This window comes from Lissotriton helveticus, chromosome 8 (assembly GCF_964261635.1).
Source record: "Lissotriton helveticus chromosome 8, aLisHel1.1, whole genome shotgun sequence".
Taxonomy (NCBI): domain Eukaryota; kingdom Metazoa; phylum Chordata; class Amphibia; order Caudata; family Salamandridae; genus Lissotriton; species Lissotriton helveticus.
In genome coordinates, this window is record NC_136069.1 from 1,137,826,794 (window position 1) to 1,137,845,780 (window position 18,987).

Below are 18,987 nucleotides of genomic sequence, written 5' to 3' on the forward strand. Positions count from 1 at the left end.
GAATGACCACGACGGAGCCACGAGATGGTGGTGCTTTCATGGTGACTTCAGCTTCAGTCTGAAACATCCAGAAACAAGGTGGGGCTTTCATCGTTTGGGAAAAAAAAGTTTTCATCCAATGAAAAGTGTTATTTTTAGGTCATATGATCAAGCCTTCCATCATTAGGAAACCAAAAGTAAAATGAACCAATGAAAAGTTTTATAAACAAGTCACATGACCTGTTATGCGGCATAGGGTATAAAATGCGGAGAAAATACGTTGGCACGTGAGGCGGCGTCAGTAGCGGACCGATGTGCGAATAGGCCGAAGGCAACACAACGCGCCAAGATCCGGATGGCACCGAGGTGGTGTCCAGCAAGTTGCAGCACTGGTGTGGCCATCATACAATGCGGAAAGTCGGCGTGGGGCGCCCCGTTGGCCTGTGAGTTCGCGTCAGTAGCGGACCGATGTGCGAATAGGCCGAAGGCAGCACAACACGCCAAGATCCCGATGGCACAGAGGTGGTGTCTAGTAAGTTGCCGCACTGGTGTGGCCATCCTACAATGTTGAAAGTCGGCGTGGGGCGCCCCGTTGGCCTGTGAGATGGCGTCAGTAGCGGACCGATGTGCGAATGGGGCCAAAGGCAGCGCAACAATATTTTCTGAATAGAAGACATCACAAGGCGCTGAGATGCCAAGATCCGGATGGCACCGAGGTGGTGTCTAGCAAGTTGTGGCACTGGTGTTGCCATCCTACAATGGTAAAAGTCGGCGTGGGGCGCCCTGTTGGCCTGTGAGATGGTGTCAGTAGCGGACCGATGTGCGAATGGGGCCAAAGGCAGCGCAACAATATTTTCTGACTAGAAGACACCACAAGGCGCTGAGATGCCAAGATCCGGATGGCACCGAGGTGATGTCTAGCAAGTTGCTGTACTGGTGTGGCCATCCTACAATGCTGAAACTCGGCGTGGGGCGCCCCATTAGCCTGTGAGATGGCGTCAGTAGCGGACCGATGTGCGAATGGGGCCAAAGGCAGCGCAACAATATTTTCTGTATGGAAGATACCACTAGGCGTTGAGATGCCAAAATCCGGATGGCACCGAGGTGGTGTCTAGCAAGTTGCCGTACTGGTGTGGCCATCCTACAATGCTGAAAGTCGGCGTGGGGCGCCCCGTTGGCCTGTGAGGTGGCGTCAGTAGCGGACCAATGTGCGAATGGGGCCAAAGGCAGCGCAACAATATTTTCTGAATAGAAGACACCACAAGGCGCAGAGATTCGGTTGGCACCGAGGTGATGTCTAGCAAGTTGCCGCACTGGTGTGGCCATCCTACAATACTGCTCTGAATAACGGCGTGGGGTGCCCGAAGGGGGGGGGGGGCGGCGTGAACGGGCCTTCCTAGGTGGAGGCTCGTCTGCTGTAGTGGGGCGCCCCTTTACCGTTTCAGTTGCCATTCAGCTGAGTTCCGGCTGCTCTTGATGCTACAGCGACAGGCGGCTGCAACAGGACTCTCAAAATGGCGGCCTGTTCTTTGGATTTGGGCCTGGTCCACTAAAATGGCCCTGGGACACCTTAGAACTCGGACGCTCGATTTTTTTTTCCTTTCCTGTACATGCAAAAAAAGGTAAATGCCCGGTACGTTACACGCTTCATCTGCCACGATGTACTCTCCAGAGGAACCGAAAAAAAATATAGTTATGGTAACTATACCATGCATCGTCATATGGAGAGGTGGCACCAATTAATTATAGTGCTGCATAAAAGAGAGATTTGGAGGAGAACCCCCGACCTGCCAGTACATTCATCAAAGAAGTGGCACTGACAGCATCAGAGGCAAGGGAAACGGTCCCAAATATTTAGAAGAACTTTGGAAAGATTAAAATGACATGTTTAGATTGTGGCAAATTAATTTCATGTGGACATATGAGTGTTACTCTAATAAATACAGCATATGAACATCATCATGGTCGATGGTTGCTAGAGACATTTTGACTATATCCTGGACCTGCCCGTCCTCGCCCAAAATGGCGCCGGAATAAATGGGACTCGTAACTCCTTGTTGTGTACTGGTTGCAGAACCTTGAAATCACGAGATACGTATGCAGTTTTGAAGCACATGGCGGGCGGGGACAAGAATTGATTGAATATTTCGACATCCCTATTGATATTAAGTTCTGATGTGTTATTGATTACTTTACTATTGAAAGTTCGAATTAACGTCACCCATGGTACTTGCCCGCAAATGTATATCTAGATAATTTTATTGTAACTGGCCCTGTCGTATTTTAATTATAAAATGTACGTCCACCAATTCCGCAACTGTTAGACACCTTAGTTCTTGCAACCTAATGGCCCGCCCGTTACGTTCCTCTACAGTGTAAATGTCTACTCATCATATACGATTACAGTTTGCTCCGTGGCCGGCCCACGTGGTTATAGGCTCGTATTTGTATAATGAAATTTTCACAATAAAGGTTTTTAAAAGAAAACATGGTAGTAGTATATACATTGGTAAAGTTTTTAATAATAGTCACTGTTTTAGAATCATTAAAAGGCAAGTGAAATAAAGCAGACCAATTACATGAAGGGTAAAAGGTATAATACGCAGGAACGCAGTAAAGATAAATGGTCAAGGGCTGTTGTGTTTTCTACTCCTGCAACATAAAGTGATCGATAAGAATCTCATATTCAGGCGTATCGGCGACTAAGACAGCAGGTCGACCCTCTTTTGCTCAATGGCTCCGTCATGGGACGAAGAAACGCTCTTTTTCTCGAAAAAAGAATATATTTTACTTGCAGGACAGTTGTAAATTTTCCGGGAAAGTACATTAGCCCGGAACATTATAACATATTTAAGAAAAAATAATGTTCGGAAGTAATAAAAAACGTAATTTTTAGGTCATATGACCAAGCCTTTCATCATTAGAATAAGAAAAGTAAAATGAACCAATGAAAAGTTTTATTAACAAGTCACATGACTTGTTATGCTTACGTTACGCGCTGCGCGTCGCGCCCCGGAGGACTTCCGGATGCGCTAACGCGGCGCGTCATATGACGCATTACGCGACAACGCAGGTCCAGAATATAGTCAAAATGTCTCCACCAACCAGCGGTCGGAACACAACCCCTTTCAGCAGGCTAAATAGTTCTGTTAAATGACAACAGAAGGGACAGGCAACAGGAACCATTAGTCAAAGAGGGGAGGGCTAGTTCTTCTCTACCGGGTTACATTGGGGCGCTACCGGAACTGATCGAATTGGTAGTCTACAGTGTTTCTGGATGTTTCAGACTGAAGCTGGGGTTAGCATGAGAGCACCACCATTTCGTAGCTCCGTCGTGGCCATTCCGCAACCAATCATGGCAGCCGCTCTTTATCGTTATTTTGGGCGGGGTGGGTGGCGGAGCCGAGCTGTTTTGCAGCCATCATTGTGTGGAGTTCAGTTCATCTCACTAGTTTCGTATTTGTCATGAGGGGTTGTTCCTAATGTTTCTATTTTAGCGAGGTCAAAAAGAGATCCCATTAGTGGCCTACTGATTTTGCTCGATTCCTTTTGTTTTTTTACACGATTTTTCGTTATCTGCAAAGACTAAACAGAGTATTGCGACTCTGTGTTTGTTTGTAATTAGAGAATGAACCAAAGAGAACCAATTCTAAAACAGTAAATGCTTGGATAACAATCAATCAAATGGAGAGAGAAGCAGGCACGACGTATTACAACGGGGGCAAAGGCCTGCGTTAACTACCTTTCACTATCTTGAAAGAGAGAGTACTCCTAATAGAAATGAGGGGGGGGCAGCATTCAAAGCAGATCAGTGTGCATAAACACGAAAATGTTTTTACTTACCATGTACTTGACATTCGACAGCTTATGATATTTGCTATTAAAAAACCATTGAAATTCACTGAAAAAACCATAGGTTATAGACCATATATAGTTAGGAATTAGCATTTACAAAACCTTGAAAATTCACTGAAAAAACCATAGGTTATAGACCATATATCGTTAGGAATTAGCATTTACAAAACCTTATTTTACTCACACAAAACCATTGAAATTCCATATATAGTTAGTTGCACTAACTATATATCGCGCACCGGCAATCCACTGCTGATGATGTCACATATTACATCATTCATGACATGGTCAGTGACATCACTGATGACATCACTGATGACATCTCAAATGACATCACTGATGACATCACTGATGACATCTCATTTGATATCAATGACCACATCACTGATGATATCATTCATGTGACAATACAATGCATCTCCTCACATTTTAATATAACCTCTGTTTCACCCAGTGTTAAATACAGAGTATAATTTTTGAAACCATTGACACACCAATACTAGTTACTACATACGCACTCACTGATTCCTACGTCTACACACACCTTCACTCATTCACCCATACAATCATTCATACATACAATCACTCATCTTTACAACACTATCATATGCACTCATACACCTATACAGACACTCACAGTCTGCCACTCATCCATGGAGTTACTCACTCACCTAGTCAGTCATGTAAAGAATCAATGACACTTCCATTTTCTTGTCTATACAGTTAAACATAGAGCACCTTACATTTTCAAACATATACTAACACATACTTACCTTCTTATACAATCATTGATACAAGTACACATTGATCTGCACAGAGTCACACACCTCCCAGCTAGCCACACACACACTCAGTCTCCCATACAAATACTTGGGCAATCAATCAATAACTCATATAGTTACTCATACAGCTACTGATCAACACATGCAGCAGTTTACAGAACAACAGACATAATGATGCACAAATTAAGACAGTTTAGTCACTAACCCATGCACTCAGTGAGACACATTTAATCACTCACTCATACAGTTAATCATGCACCTACTAAATCCTTCGTCCAGACACTTACACATCCACTCAATCTTCAATATGTAAGACATATTTAAACTTTACAGAAACAAAAAATCACTGGATGTTGTTATCAGTCATGTCATCAGTGATGTCATTTGAGATGTCATCAGTGATGTCATCAGTGATGTCACTGACCATGTCATGAATGATGTAATATGTGACATCATCAGCAGTGGATTGCGGGTGCGCGATATATAGTCAGTGCAACTAACTATATATGGAATTTCAATGGTTTTGTGTGAGTAAAATAAGGTTTTGTAAATGCTAATTCCTAACGATATATGGTCTATAACCTATGGTTTTTTCAGTGAATTTTCAAGGTTTTGTAAATGCTAATTCCTAACTATATATGGTCTATAACCTATGGTTTTTTCAGTGAATATATATATACACACACACACACATACTTAAAACACACACATATATGATAAAGTACCCTTACTGCACATCATAACTATATTCAGCAGTCACAGAGTAGTTCTGTAACCATACACATGAAGTCGGCAGAAGGTGGCTGTCTATATCTTTGCCAGGAGGTATTTATTCCTTATAATACATGCACACACCATAAGCCTTCCCACAAACCACATATGGTGTTATGCTATTTTATATGAAAGAGATAAGATGTTTGTAAATTTGGAAAAAATAGAATATCTAGTGTAAAATTAAACACACTTAAAAGCAGTTAGATATTTATTGCTAAATATTTTAGAATCAGTTAATATAAGTCTGCTTTTTAATGACGCTGTGGCTCAGAATATGTAAAATCATGCAGTGAGGTTCAATCTCCACTATAGTTACCTAAAGCATGGAAAAATATGTATGTTTTCATAAGTATCTCCTTTCAGCTTGTCACTGTTCATCTACAAAAACAGTACAGAAGAAGGAAAACCCACGTTTTGTTTTAATTTTCAAAGTGTAATTTTAATTGTGCGCTATGATCTGCCTTTCCCTCTTGGCTGGTAACTCTGGCAGCAGGCTTTGTGGCAACACCACTCGACTGTTATTACAGGTGAGCGGCTACATCATTTCTTTATCACAGGTAACTATTGATGTCACCAGTCTTCTGGAATGAGGAAATAAGAGATGAACTTGTATTAAGCAATTGCAGGCTCCCATGTAGTAAAACGTCAGCTGGGCTATGAAGGGTTATCTCGCAAGTAATTTCACATCATTAGGCTGTGTAATGATATGCAGGAATAGTGATCCTGCTTGTGTTTCCTTTATTACAACAGGTGCCAGCCATCTGTCAATGTAATACTGCATTATTTATGCATCCTATTCAGGTGTGCTAACCAACTCTCTAATCTTTCAGGTTGTTCGGAGAGTGAGCCTGATTGGAGATACCATGCTTTCAACGAGGAGAATTATTTCTTCCAGTGTGCCCTACCATCTTCAAACCCCAAAAATATTTTTAACACATCATCATCCTATAATAAAGACGTTGAATGGTTCAGAGTACAGGAAGATAAGAGTGTGGTAAGGATAGACTTTACCAGAGACACTAACCTCACACCACAAGGAAATTCTCTATGGTTTTCACAAATAGGAATTAAGGATTCTGGGACATACATCTGCACTGTAAGGTAGGTGTTTTTATTCATAAAATTAACTTAAATATTTAAAGAATCTGGACTTCCATCATATGCCCACTGTGTTTAACATACAGGTTTTTGGAAGCAAGTTAGCACTTTCAGCTCAACACCTGCACTACTCTCTTATCATGTCACCTTACCTTCTTCCATTAGCCTATCATTGGATGAGAAAGATTAAAGCACTCTCTTGGCCACACATTCAACAGCATCCCCAAACATGCATGAAATGTAACAACCAGGCAGGCCCATGGAAGCACCACATATGCCTGAACATTTGCTACTGAGCTCTTTTCTGTTGGCATCTAACTGAGCTGTCAGACAATTAAGCTGCATGAGGTCTGTTAGCCCACTTCCTATTCAGAGTTGTGCATACCATCAACTCAGAGTTTAAATCCAGACAAAGCTGATTTATGTATTCTCCAGTCAGAGCTCTTAAATGTGAGCACCATTGAAAAGGGTGAAAATGTATACCTCTAATACCGTAACTATACAGTGTAGGAAAATGGTACCGCTTTGGCTGAAATTTTTCAAAATACAAAAATTAAAGCATCCCAGATTCTTACTTCAGGCATGCAGAGCTCAGAGTCATACAGAATGTTGCACTAGTCCTGTTTTATTGTTGCACTAGTCCTGTTTTATGCACACTTGTACAAGATGACAACCATTAACTTATCAACCTATAAGAACTTGCATTTTATGATTGGAGCTGCACCTAGGTGGATCTTAACAACACTGCTGTCAGAGAAATTCCCATTGATTGTTCAGGATATATTCATTAGTAATGTAATTATGTTAGGGAATGTGCTTCTCTAATTAGCACCTATTCTGTATCGGGGTAGACACTACAAACTCATTGGGATATAATGAATTGCATTTTTGGTGAGAACTCTGGCTCATTGAGTGGGCATCCATTCTGTTCTTGTGTGAATTCCATTGATTTACTTGTATATATTCATTTGTATTTACATTTTGTTAGGAAGTGTGCCACTGTGGTGGCACCAATGCTGCCCCAGGGTTGATCCTACAGATTGGTTGTGATATAATCACCTTTATATTTACTGGGATGACCACCTCCCTGGAGCTTACTCAAACATCTTCGGGCTGAATCCCATAGGTTTTCTGGGTAATTATATTTGGATTTACATGTCATTAGGAACTGTACTCTTTGAGTAGCACCTGAGTTGCTCCTTTAAAACATGTAGACAAATTAAGCATAGTCATATCCATTCTTTAAGTACTGAATCTCCCTTATTCAGTAAAACAACACATCTGGCTCTAGCTGTGCCTTCCGCATCTAAATATATAGCTGTATGGGTGATCCATAGACAGACCAACAAATCCATTGATTACCCACAGAACCAGAACTTGTAGGCATTGCAGTCCTAATCACTCAGTGGTGCAAAAGAGCCCAAGCTTAGTCCAAGCAATAATTTGGGTCTATCGCCATGTGCCCTCTAACAAAGGGATTTTTTATTCTCAATTAATGATCTTTCAAAATCTAATTTCCAGGATTTCTAGAATGTGGGTTTAAATAAAGTCATTCAAAGTTATTTATGATTTTATCACACATAGATAATGCATGCCTCTGAATTCAGGAACATGCCATCACTCCATCTTCAGGAGTGTAATCCCTTTTTATAAACCTTTTGGTAGCAATCAGAAGGCTGAGGGGACAGAACAGGATATGTATATTTTGTAATATATGTGTATTTATTAGCAAGCACCATTCTTCAAATAGTTGTGAGCAATCCTGTGTTAAACGTGATGTGGGTATAACTCAAACAACTGAAAAGGAAGAACTAAAGATAATTCTTTAGGCTAAAAAGAAAATAGGATTGGACCACATAACTATGAAAGTTCCTAAAATAAATGCCCACTGTCTTCCCATAGCATACCGCTTTTAATAATTAATTTCAATTCAACACAGCATTGTTGTGACTCCAGTGTCATACTGAATTTTGTACTCCTTGATGCCTTCTACTTATAAGTCCTTTCTCTATTGCTGTGTCCCGTTTAACTGTCCCTCCCCGAACGCAGCATATATATATATTCTTATATAGGAAGCTGATGCAACTGAGATTCACCTAAACCCACATGCATTGAACTGTTCTGATGACAATATAGTCTGCTCCCTATCCCTCTCCCCTCGCTTTGGCCTGTTCAGTTCATGGACTCAGCAGACCTCATAATCTTAGCAATTCCTACTTTTAATGTTTTCTCATCCTCTCATCCCTTAAACCCTTTTCTACCTCACTCACCTACTAACATGGACACCCCATACTTCTTTTACCTCTAACACCCTTATTGTTCTACCCCGTCTTGCAACCCACCTTCCTTTCTAGTTTTTACTTCCACCATCTGCCTTTAACTTACCAAATGTGTCAGCCATACAACCAGTTGTCTCCTATTGTGATTCTTTCTCCATCCATCTATCATCTTTCAGGGACACTTACACCTAGTCCGAATCTACCCAAGTCCTACATGTCACCTTGATGCTCCCCATCTCTCACCACTGCTTTCCTCATAACTCTATTTCCAAAATCTTTATACTTTGTTGCTCTCTCCCCCACACTAGTTTCCCTTGAGGTCCACAAGTGCCCTAACCAACCAAATTCACCACTCTTAATTGATACTAACTCTGTTTCTTCTCCTCTCAGGAATGTCCTAGTTAACATAATGGACATTGTTATGTTTTACTTACCATCTGACATAAACTCCTCATTCCTTACTCATCTGTGAATCTCATTTTATTCATAACCAGCCCTTTGACATGCCCCTTTCCTTAGCTCCCTCTCCTCCATGCCAACCCCTCTATCTTGTCATAAGCACTGCTCCTTCTCCTCTCCCCTTATTCTTTCCTACTCCGTAGTGTTCTTTTGTCAGATTTTTTGTGTGTATATTTGCCTTGTCTATGTATTTTCAGTTCTGTCCAAAACACGTGAATACAATACTATACAAAGCCAGAACTGCCATACCCCCATCCAACCCAACACCATTTTCATCTACTGACTAACCATGACCTTACCGTATCATGTCCAATCCTGTCAGCTTCTCCCAGTTATACCCATGAAAATCATGTTGAAGACCTAAAATTACTCCTGGCCCATCCTGACCACCCCCTGATGTTCCGCCCTTAAAATTGGCATATCTGTATTACCCTTACTTGACCTTCATTTATTATTGTCTTATCCCTATTTCCACTTTACTACTCATGTCCTACCTCTCCAAATGTACTTGGCATTCAAAGATGCACCCACTGTTTATGCAGCAATCCCATATGTCTCAAACATTGAGCTGCAGATTCAACCACCTATAGGTTCTGGAAGGTTAGGTAGCAGTCAGTCTATTCTATCATTTTTTTACCATCTTATGCACCTAAGCATCTGATACTGGATTGCTTATGGCAAAGTGCCACTTTTTACCACAGTTCTCAACCTAATTTTTACCAGTTAACTTAGTCATCTCTTCACCTGAGCTTTCCTTGACTCCTTTGGCTTTTTTTATCATCATTCACTGTATGTGTTGGGGATTTTCATATCAGGTTAATTTTCTCTAAATGCAACAATGCAATATCCATTCCTTTCAGAGTTGAATATCTTGAACTCCAGCAGTGTACCTTCATATATAAGCACCCTATTAGAGATTTTCTAAGTGTCATTTTCTCTAAGCTGAACATTTTAGACACTCATGAGCCCCAGCTGCCTATCTGTGCTGATCATTACTCCAAGCAATACTCTATCAAAACCACTTATGGGGGAGCAAAACCGCACACCAAAATTTGGACATTCCATAATTGACCTCATTCTTTGCTCCAGGCAGGGGTGGTTTCTAATTAGCGTGTGCTCCTGAACCACCGCTGAGGTACCACTGAGGTGCTAGGGCATCAAGGCACTGAGGCACTGAGACATTACAGGGGCACTGCTAGCAGCTACCTTACTACCTTACTACAACCTTGCAATGAGGTCAGGGAAAACCAGGAAAATGCAACCCAAACCCTTACCCAAAGCCATAAGGTAAGAGTCCCTAAGTGATAACTCAGACTCAGCGGAAGCACTTTCCCTGAACACACACCCCAGCCCAGAGTGACTCACAGATAGGCTCAGTCATCATCAACTAACCTTTCGATTCCCCATGGCACTTCTTCTCCCCCTACACCGTCGGGGCCATCACCCTTCGTCAGCTCTAAATCCTCAGATACAAAACAAGGCATGACAGTCTGTGTGGTCACTTCCCCCAAACGGGTGACATTGAGGGGTTTCTTTAAAAACGCTTCAGCAACAAAAAAGCCAGGCCTTACCCCAAATACCCTGCTATGCACTACGCTGGAAACTACACTCACCCCTGTGTCTTCAGATCAGAAGATGAATCAAGTAAAGGCTATGATTCATGATGGCCCCCACAGGTCAGGCCTCAGTCTGCCTCAAATTACATATTCCCCACGAATTTCAACGAAGGACGAATACTCAGCTCCAAATGTTACAGAGAGCTGTTCACCATCACCTCCACAGGGATTTAACGTGCTTCAACACGACCAGCCACCAGCCAATACAAAGCCAACTCCAGCCTCGCCTCAAAATTCCCCTTTAAGGCAGGACGACCACCTTCTTATTAATACAAGCTTGCCACCACCGTTAACAGCAAATGCACAGACTATGATTACGGCTATGGACGCGCTTGCTGGGAGTAAACCAGTATTAACCACTCAAAGGGAACTACAAATAGGGCCTACCTTACGCGACGACCTCATATCACCCAGAAATTTCATACTAGAGCCATCTGACCAGTTCAACCACATGGGCCCCTCAACTTGCAGCCCGATTATTAAAAATTAATTTGACTTGTCTTTTTTCCATGACGATCACAACAGGCCGCCCACCAAGGAGAGCTTCCGCTCGCACAAGAGAATATTCTGGGGCCTCAACTCCTGCAAACACTCCAATCAACAGTTTCAGCTTTAAACTACCATTCTGATAAATTGGACCTGCAGGTGGACCTCTTAAACACTTTGGCCGTGTTCACAGACGGGATTAACAAAAAGCTAGAGGGCCTTAACACCTTGATCAAAAGGGCACAATCCAAAGCTCATCTGGTGCAGGCGGTATGTTGCTGTTCACCAATAACTGACAGCCTCTCCTTGTTACCTGACCACTAACAACCCCTGGCACTACCAACCCCGCTCTCGAACTTCAAAACATGGACAAGTCAAATAGCATAATTTGTCAATCCTTAACAACTAACTCGACCTCCTTAAAACAAAATCAAGCGACTCCTTGTAAGAGTAAGAGCACATGCTCAACCGGCAACATGGCTCCTGAGAGCTCCGGCTCGGTTGCCGATAAAGAAGTGATTGTGGCTTATATTCATAAGATGAGCAAGCTAGAGAAAAAAAGACTCTGGAAAAACCGCAACAGACAAGTAACTGAAACTCAAAACACAATCAATCACTATTTTAAAAGAACACTTCTACCTCACCACCATGCTCGCCCAGTACAAATAGTTCCACTACCAGCCAGTCCTCGTCCCAACAATCAATTTCGTACAAAAAAACAACATCAACAAACCCCCAACCTGCAATAAACGCTTGGTCTGACCAAAGTGAAGCACTCAATCCTACTCCCCAAACATCACCAAAAGGAGACCTTCCTCCACCCAACAGATCAGGCCAACCCGTCTCCCATAAACGACATCCTAATAGCTACCCCCGGTGCTAGTACATCTATCCTGCCGACAGCAAGCAAGGCAAGATTAGGGAAGAACCCAGAGTGTCTAGCACACGTTGCAGGTAATCCCACACACGACGCAGAGGAAAGGCGTCAAAAAATTCCAACTACGACCCCGGGCCCTGCCACCAAGTGTAAAATCACTCCTAATAAAGCTAGTCCGACATCCCTTAGTAGTAAAACCATCTTCAATAAAGTGTCCCCAAACCTCTCCAGCAAAAAGACAGGTCCCCCGCAAACATCTTTTGGAAATCATTGGGGACCAGAAAACAGCGCAAAATCTCCAGCCCTCACCATCGTCCCAACTGAGAGCCAAAGGTGCAAAGAAGGGAACCGGTCCAAACTGTTGTTAGTCCCGGAGTATATTTCCCAAGGCCCGCATGATATCCTGAATCGTGGGAACATTCTCAGACTCTTTAAATCAATTCTAGAATTAAGCAAACTGGTATCTAGCGACATAATATCTATTGGATTAACACCTAGCAATAGTAACCGTTCAATTGAAACCACCTTGATAACCTTGGCAACCAAAGCAATGAAGGACCTGGTACTAGCACAGACAGAGCAATTTAACAGCTGGGGTATAAATCTAGTAACACCTACCGACCTTCGGTACCCCTCAATTCAGACTAGGGCCTCGGTTCCTGCAATCCAATCAGTAAATACACCATTTTCGATATTGAGATCAGCTCGAAGCAGCTCTCTAACAGAGTCTGGCAAGTCCATCATAGAGAGAAATCCACTGTAAAGCCCGATTGGGACTAGCTGCCAGGGGCCCTGTTCCGAGGTCATAAACATTGAAATATTATCCGCTCCAGCTTGTTGATATGCTCCTGGAACATTAATGGCCTTGATGCGAAACTTCAATCCCCTGACAGTCTGGAATTCCTGAAAAAAAATAACATCATACTTCTCCAGGAAACCTGGTCCGTATCAAGTTCCCCTATCAAAGGTTATCTCGAATTTAGGTTACCAGCAATAAGAGTTGACAAGCCTGGCCGCCCACGAGGCGGCCTTTCGATATACGTCGCCTGTAAATTATCCTTGAACATCAAAGCATTGGAATCTAATGCAGACTGGATTACTGGCATCACAATCAGCAGTCCAAACCCAGCCAGACAACTTTTTTGGCTTAACATTTATGTTGCACCTTTAATCCAGCAAGAAAAAGGCCAAATTCGACCGACTGATTGACATCTTGTCCAACCTGATAAAAGCCCATGGTGCAGTCCCATGCTTAATTTCTGGAGATTTTAATACCAATTTACACTTAAGCACCCACGATGAATATAACAAAATACTCCCTGCCGCACCATCGTACCTAGTGCCCCTTCTCAAACCATCAGGCATCAGGCCAAGCAAGTTGGGTGAATATGCTGTTTTACATCTTAACAGCCTGGGTTTCACTGCATTGAATGGGAGATTTTCTATGGATTCTCCACCAGCCTGGACTCGAACTAACAGCCTCTCCTACTTATTTCTCGATTACACGCTTGGAAACTTTGAAATACTCCCTTTAATAGAGAACTTTTATATTGCACCTCCGGGTGTCAGTGACCATCGCCCCCAAATAATTGGCTTATCCCTCAATGTTGCTCATCATTTGGCAATAGCTCACACTACAATTGGCATATGCACAGAGAACCTTAAAAGATTGAAATGTACGGATCACCTACTCCCTGCAATAATGGATAAATGTAGATCTCTCCTAGGTGAATGGAGCACAGGTGAGATTGATCCAATTAATATATGGGAGCTCCTTGCCCAACAATTGCTGAGTCAATTTCCGCTTTCAGTATGCAAATCTTAATACCCTGTACAATCCCCCGTTCACGAGAGACAAAAATATTACATTACAAAGAAGGGGTCAATTAAGCACTATCCTGTATGTCATAAAGACAGGACCTATTAGTCATTACAATTCCATGATCAAGATAGTCATAACATTAAACATTTCAATAACAAAGTTCATCTCAAGACAGGAAAATCAAGTCGAAGTCCTTTTGTATGTGTTGTTCCATTTATTCATAGATCTCAGAAGCTACAGTCAAATAACAGAAGAAACAGCCAACACGTGTTTCGTCAGTGTACAGTTTGTACTATGACTTTCTCAAGGCTGTAAAATGAAAGAACAATATATACAAATGAAAACCCCTAAAAAGACATTAGAAAAATATCAGGAAATACATCCTAATGAGGGAACTTATCATAGAGCGCACCCAAAAGTGTGAAATAGGGAATGCGTGGTGAAAGTAGAGACGAACGAGAGCCCAATAGAGCGTTAAAAGATGGATTCATTAGTCCAAAATAAAGTAAAGTTTGAGGACAGTAAGTGAATTAGGACAAAAATTCGACTCTGGAAATGCACATAGATTGATAGAGAAGAAGAAGGAGGGATCAAACACAGAGAGATCACCATAATGTATTGTGCAGATAAGACCTCACTGTAGGTTAGGTCAATGGGAATACAGTGAAACACCACAGCCACAGTAAAGTGAGAATGAATTTATGTCGGTCAAACCTAAATGGTTGTGTGATCCACGAAGAAGATAAATACGTTGTAAGTGATAAAACACGCAAAGAAGTGTAAAGCGTTCCAGACCTGGAAAAACACACAAAGGTCAATAACAAAGGTGTGGCCTGTTATCGAGAAGTTCCAAGTAAAGTAGACCTAAGGAGTAACCAGGTAGATAGCTACAATATATACAGATGTATACTGTTGTCGAAAAAAATAAAGTAAAATAAACATAAGGGACAAACAAGTGGATATGGATGACTTCCGCAGTACAGAGTAGTTAATTAGTCATGACGAACAATTACATAAGACCGGGAAATAGTGCCTGATGATAAAAAAGTACTAAAGCACCCCGGCCAGCTATATCTCTCAAGCGAGTAACCGTGGTCCTAGGGGTAAAAGTGGGTAAAATTGTAAACGCTCACCGAGCACAAAAATAGTCCAGAAAGTGTCAATCACAGTAGTGTCAAACACAGCAGCCCGCCAAGTGGTCGAGAATCACGGATAATGACACGTGACCGAGAGAGATTCAACAAAATGTTGTCTGAAAGGCAAAATAATTATATATAATATGTAAGTGGATAAAAATGGACAAAAAGCATATAATATATAGATATACGCATGAAGCAAATGCTAATAATAACAGCAGATCAATCCAAGTCTCATATGCAAATAATTGGTCAGCCCTACTCAGTAATAATAAAGAAAAAGAACATGAGTCGAAGGGGGTCCTCTATAAGTATAGTAATGTTAAGAATCCACTAAAATAAATATGGTTTATGTAGTGGACAGGAAATTACAAAACATAATGTATACAGATCCACTGGCCTGGTATGTGTATTCCCTAACCCCAACGTCCACAAGGTCTAGCGCAGTGAGTCAAGCAAAATTGCTGATAGAAGTAATCAAGGCTCTGGTAAAATTGAATATTAAAAACTGAATGAGCCAATGTGATAACGAAATGTAAAGGTTAATATAAAAATCGTAAAAATGTAACAGTTGTCTAGACATAAGCTCTGTAAACAACATACCGGGAAAACAAGAACATAGTCCCTCCAGTACTAAAGTAAGCAAGAAAGAGTTGCCGAGAAACTCGTACGTCGTAAATCATGAGGAGGCACCAAGTATGTACTCTAAAAATGAATCAAACGTGTATGGAGTTAAGTGAGCCCATCCAAAAAAGAAGGCAAGGCGTGACTAACTATTAAACAACATTATAAATGGGGCGACATTTCACCCCAAACCACTGGCACAGCCAATACCGTCTCTGCATCAATTCATTTATCAATTATTTTCCATTTTGCTAATTTTTCTCCAAAAATCTTCCATTCATTATTCCATTTGAAGCTGTTCAAATCCGCATGCAAGGAAATGCATTTTCCAAAGATTCTCATGTTCTAGATGGGCCATCCGAACCTCTTTACAAGAACACGTACAAGCGCAAGTTCATCAAACCCAATGCATTTCAGGCCACTCGGGCCCTTCATCAGGGGTAACTGAAAATGACAATAAAACATGTATTATTGTTCCATTCCTCCATGTTTGTACAAAAAAGATATTGATGTTAATTATATTTCTCTTCACAGTCACTATCTTTCATTAAATCCAGTACTCTAATTCGCAACATTTCCATGAACAACCTTTAAATATTTCTGGCAGAACTCGAACCCTTCCCTTTACTTAACTTCATATAACTCAGTGTCAATCTATTTCTGTCTCCCATCTCGTAAACACTTTCACTCCCCCTCCCATCATTCTCCTCTGTTCATACACTATCCATTCAGATCCCTCATTTAACAACAACAGCAAACTAGTTCAGTTTCACCCCTTCTCAATCTACTTCGTACTCACTCCCCACTTTCTCTCCCTACACCAAACTCACCCCTGTACTTCCTCCCTCTCCACTCTCCCCAATCCTCATCACGCATTCACACGCACCCTCAGTCTCCCCTTCCCATTGTACACTACCTGTGCCGCTTCATTCTATCTGCCCAGCACGTACCTGCTACAAACAACCATCTTCCTCTGTTTTTCACCGAATGAGTTTCCTGTCTCTTTCAACAACCCGGATTTAAACTCAACATTCAACCGTCCCGTCTAAGAACTCTCCCACTTTTTCATACCCGATGTTCACCTGTGTTCACCTGTGACACATTAATTACCCGGGTCTGCCTCTATACTACAACTCCCATAATACACCCAGTTGTTACATGCAGCGTTGCCATACATATTTGTAGTAATACTCAAATTTAAATGCTGTCTGTGCAGGTTAATAACTATTTTGAAGACATTAACATCACGAAAAACGTGGAAAGTCCGATGTTTTTTTGCTCATATTTCCATGTTCGTCTGACTCAGATGTAAATAAACATTGCTAGTTGAACTAAGATAGTCCACCTTGCATGAGGATAGTGATGTAATTTCCAAAAGATCCTGTTTTCGTTCACTGTGTTGTGGATGCAAACCCGAAGGGGCTAAACCATCTGAAACAACACATAAATGCGGGTTGCACACCGTCTCTTGACTTTTTATTTTCTTGAATGTAAACTTCCAAATTCAACGTTGCGTGCTCAGTGGTAAAGTGCCTAGCCCAAACTGCACGTGTTAAACTAAACAACATTATAAATTCATAATGTTGTTTAGTTTAACACGTGCAGTTTGGGCTAGGCACGTTACCACTGAGCACGCAACGTTGAATTTGGAAGTTTACATTCAAGAAAATAAAAACTCAAGAGACGGTGTGCAACCCGCATTTATGTGTTGTGACTAACTATTAAGCCACAGTTTCCAAACCACAATCCTCTTACCCAGAGTAGTAGCTTCCAGTCCGCTTGATAACACGACTGAAAAGAGCTACTAAGCACCCGCAATCTTAAATAGTCAGTGACCGTAGTGAAATCACGTGGGTCGCGAGCCGGGCAACCAACAACAACAAAAGTAGAAGATGGACTACCGAATAACAATTACATTGTTATACAGGGGTCACTGGACTGTTCCTGCACATGGGCAATGACCCGATCGGTGCACAGTCGCTCTCCTTACATCTCTGGGTTTCTTTCGGCAAGGCTTCCCACTAGACCCCGCTCCCTCCAATGCTCTAATCTTTCCTACAGGGTGCACCAGTCTGGGCAAGCAGGGAGGTGATGCTGTCCCAGGCTCTAAGGCAGGTGATCTTGGTTTCCCTGGGTCATGTCCCCACACCCAACTGGAAGACTAGCAGGCCTTGGCCTCCTGTCCTGTTCACAGCCAGAAGTCTTGCACAGATTCTCTCACACAGCCCATCTTGCTGGTTGTCAGATGACAACTTTTTGGAACTTACCCTCCCCTTCTTATAGTCCTTTTCCAGACACCAAATGTAATTTAAGGACTGAGTCTCTGAAATTTTATGTCATGGTACTGCTTATTTTGAAGTCAGCAATTCTCTTTTTCGTCTTCCTTCATGAAAGAGATCTGCCACAGCAGGCACAACTCTGAAGCTGATTGGCCACAGCACCATTCATGGGCGTGCCCAGAGTTTACACCTTGATGTCAGCCACAATGATATGTGTATCAAAAGGTTAATACAAACACAAGGAGATGATGGACGGAGCACTGAAACATTTCAGACACTAACCCCCAGTCACAGATCTGGGTTGAATCCATCACCGTTCTTTAGCTCACTTCGCCACCCCAGTTCAGACCCAGCCATATGCAAATCAGTCTTGACCCTGTGCCTCATGAGAACAGCCCGAACTGCCAAGTCAGGTGTTCCCTAGATTGGAAAGAAGCATCCTGGGACAAGTTTCAGGCTAACACCTCTCATCAAGCCAGGCTAGCTTGAATCCAGTGCCAGAGTGAGCAAGGGACCCACTGCCCAGCACTGCTTCTCTTGTGTAATGTATCCCTCTCAGGCATACATACACTCCACCCCACACATACACTAACCACACATGTAATGTACCATCCTTGTACTGTACCCTTCTCATGCACACATACACACAATGTAAAGCCACCACTCCTGAGCTATGCAGCAGACCACATCTTACCGATGTAGGTCAAGAGTGAGTTAAGCACACAGCAACTGAACTTTTAAAAAGGTGAGTGACCCTAAAGACCTCACTCCAGTGACACGGGGCAAAAGATTCTGTTCACTACTACTGATCACTACACGGGATGATGCCACCACTGTGCTCCTTAACTCCTGGTGAAGGTGGTAGCCTTCCACCACTATGAGGATAGTGATTTGGGCACCCTGTCCAGTCTAAGATGACCA

At 42.2% G+C, this 18,987-nt stretch overlaps 1 protein-coding gene across 1 annotated transcript in view; it reads left to right on the top strand.

Moving 5' to 3' along the window:
- The window catches only part of IL18RAP (interleukin 18 receptor accessory protein), a 245,707-nt gene that overhangs the window by 128,310 nt on the left and 98,410 nt on the right, over window positions 1-18,987 (top strand). Inside the window, exon 4 of the mRNA XM_078656139.1 lies at window positions 6,221-6,491. Within this exon, the coding sequence (XP_078512265.1) occupies window positions 6,221-6,491 (271 nt within the window). The remainder of the gene's footprint in view (window positions 1-6,220; window positions 6,492-18,987) is intronic.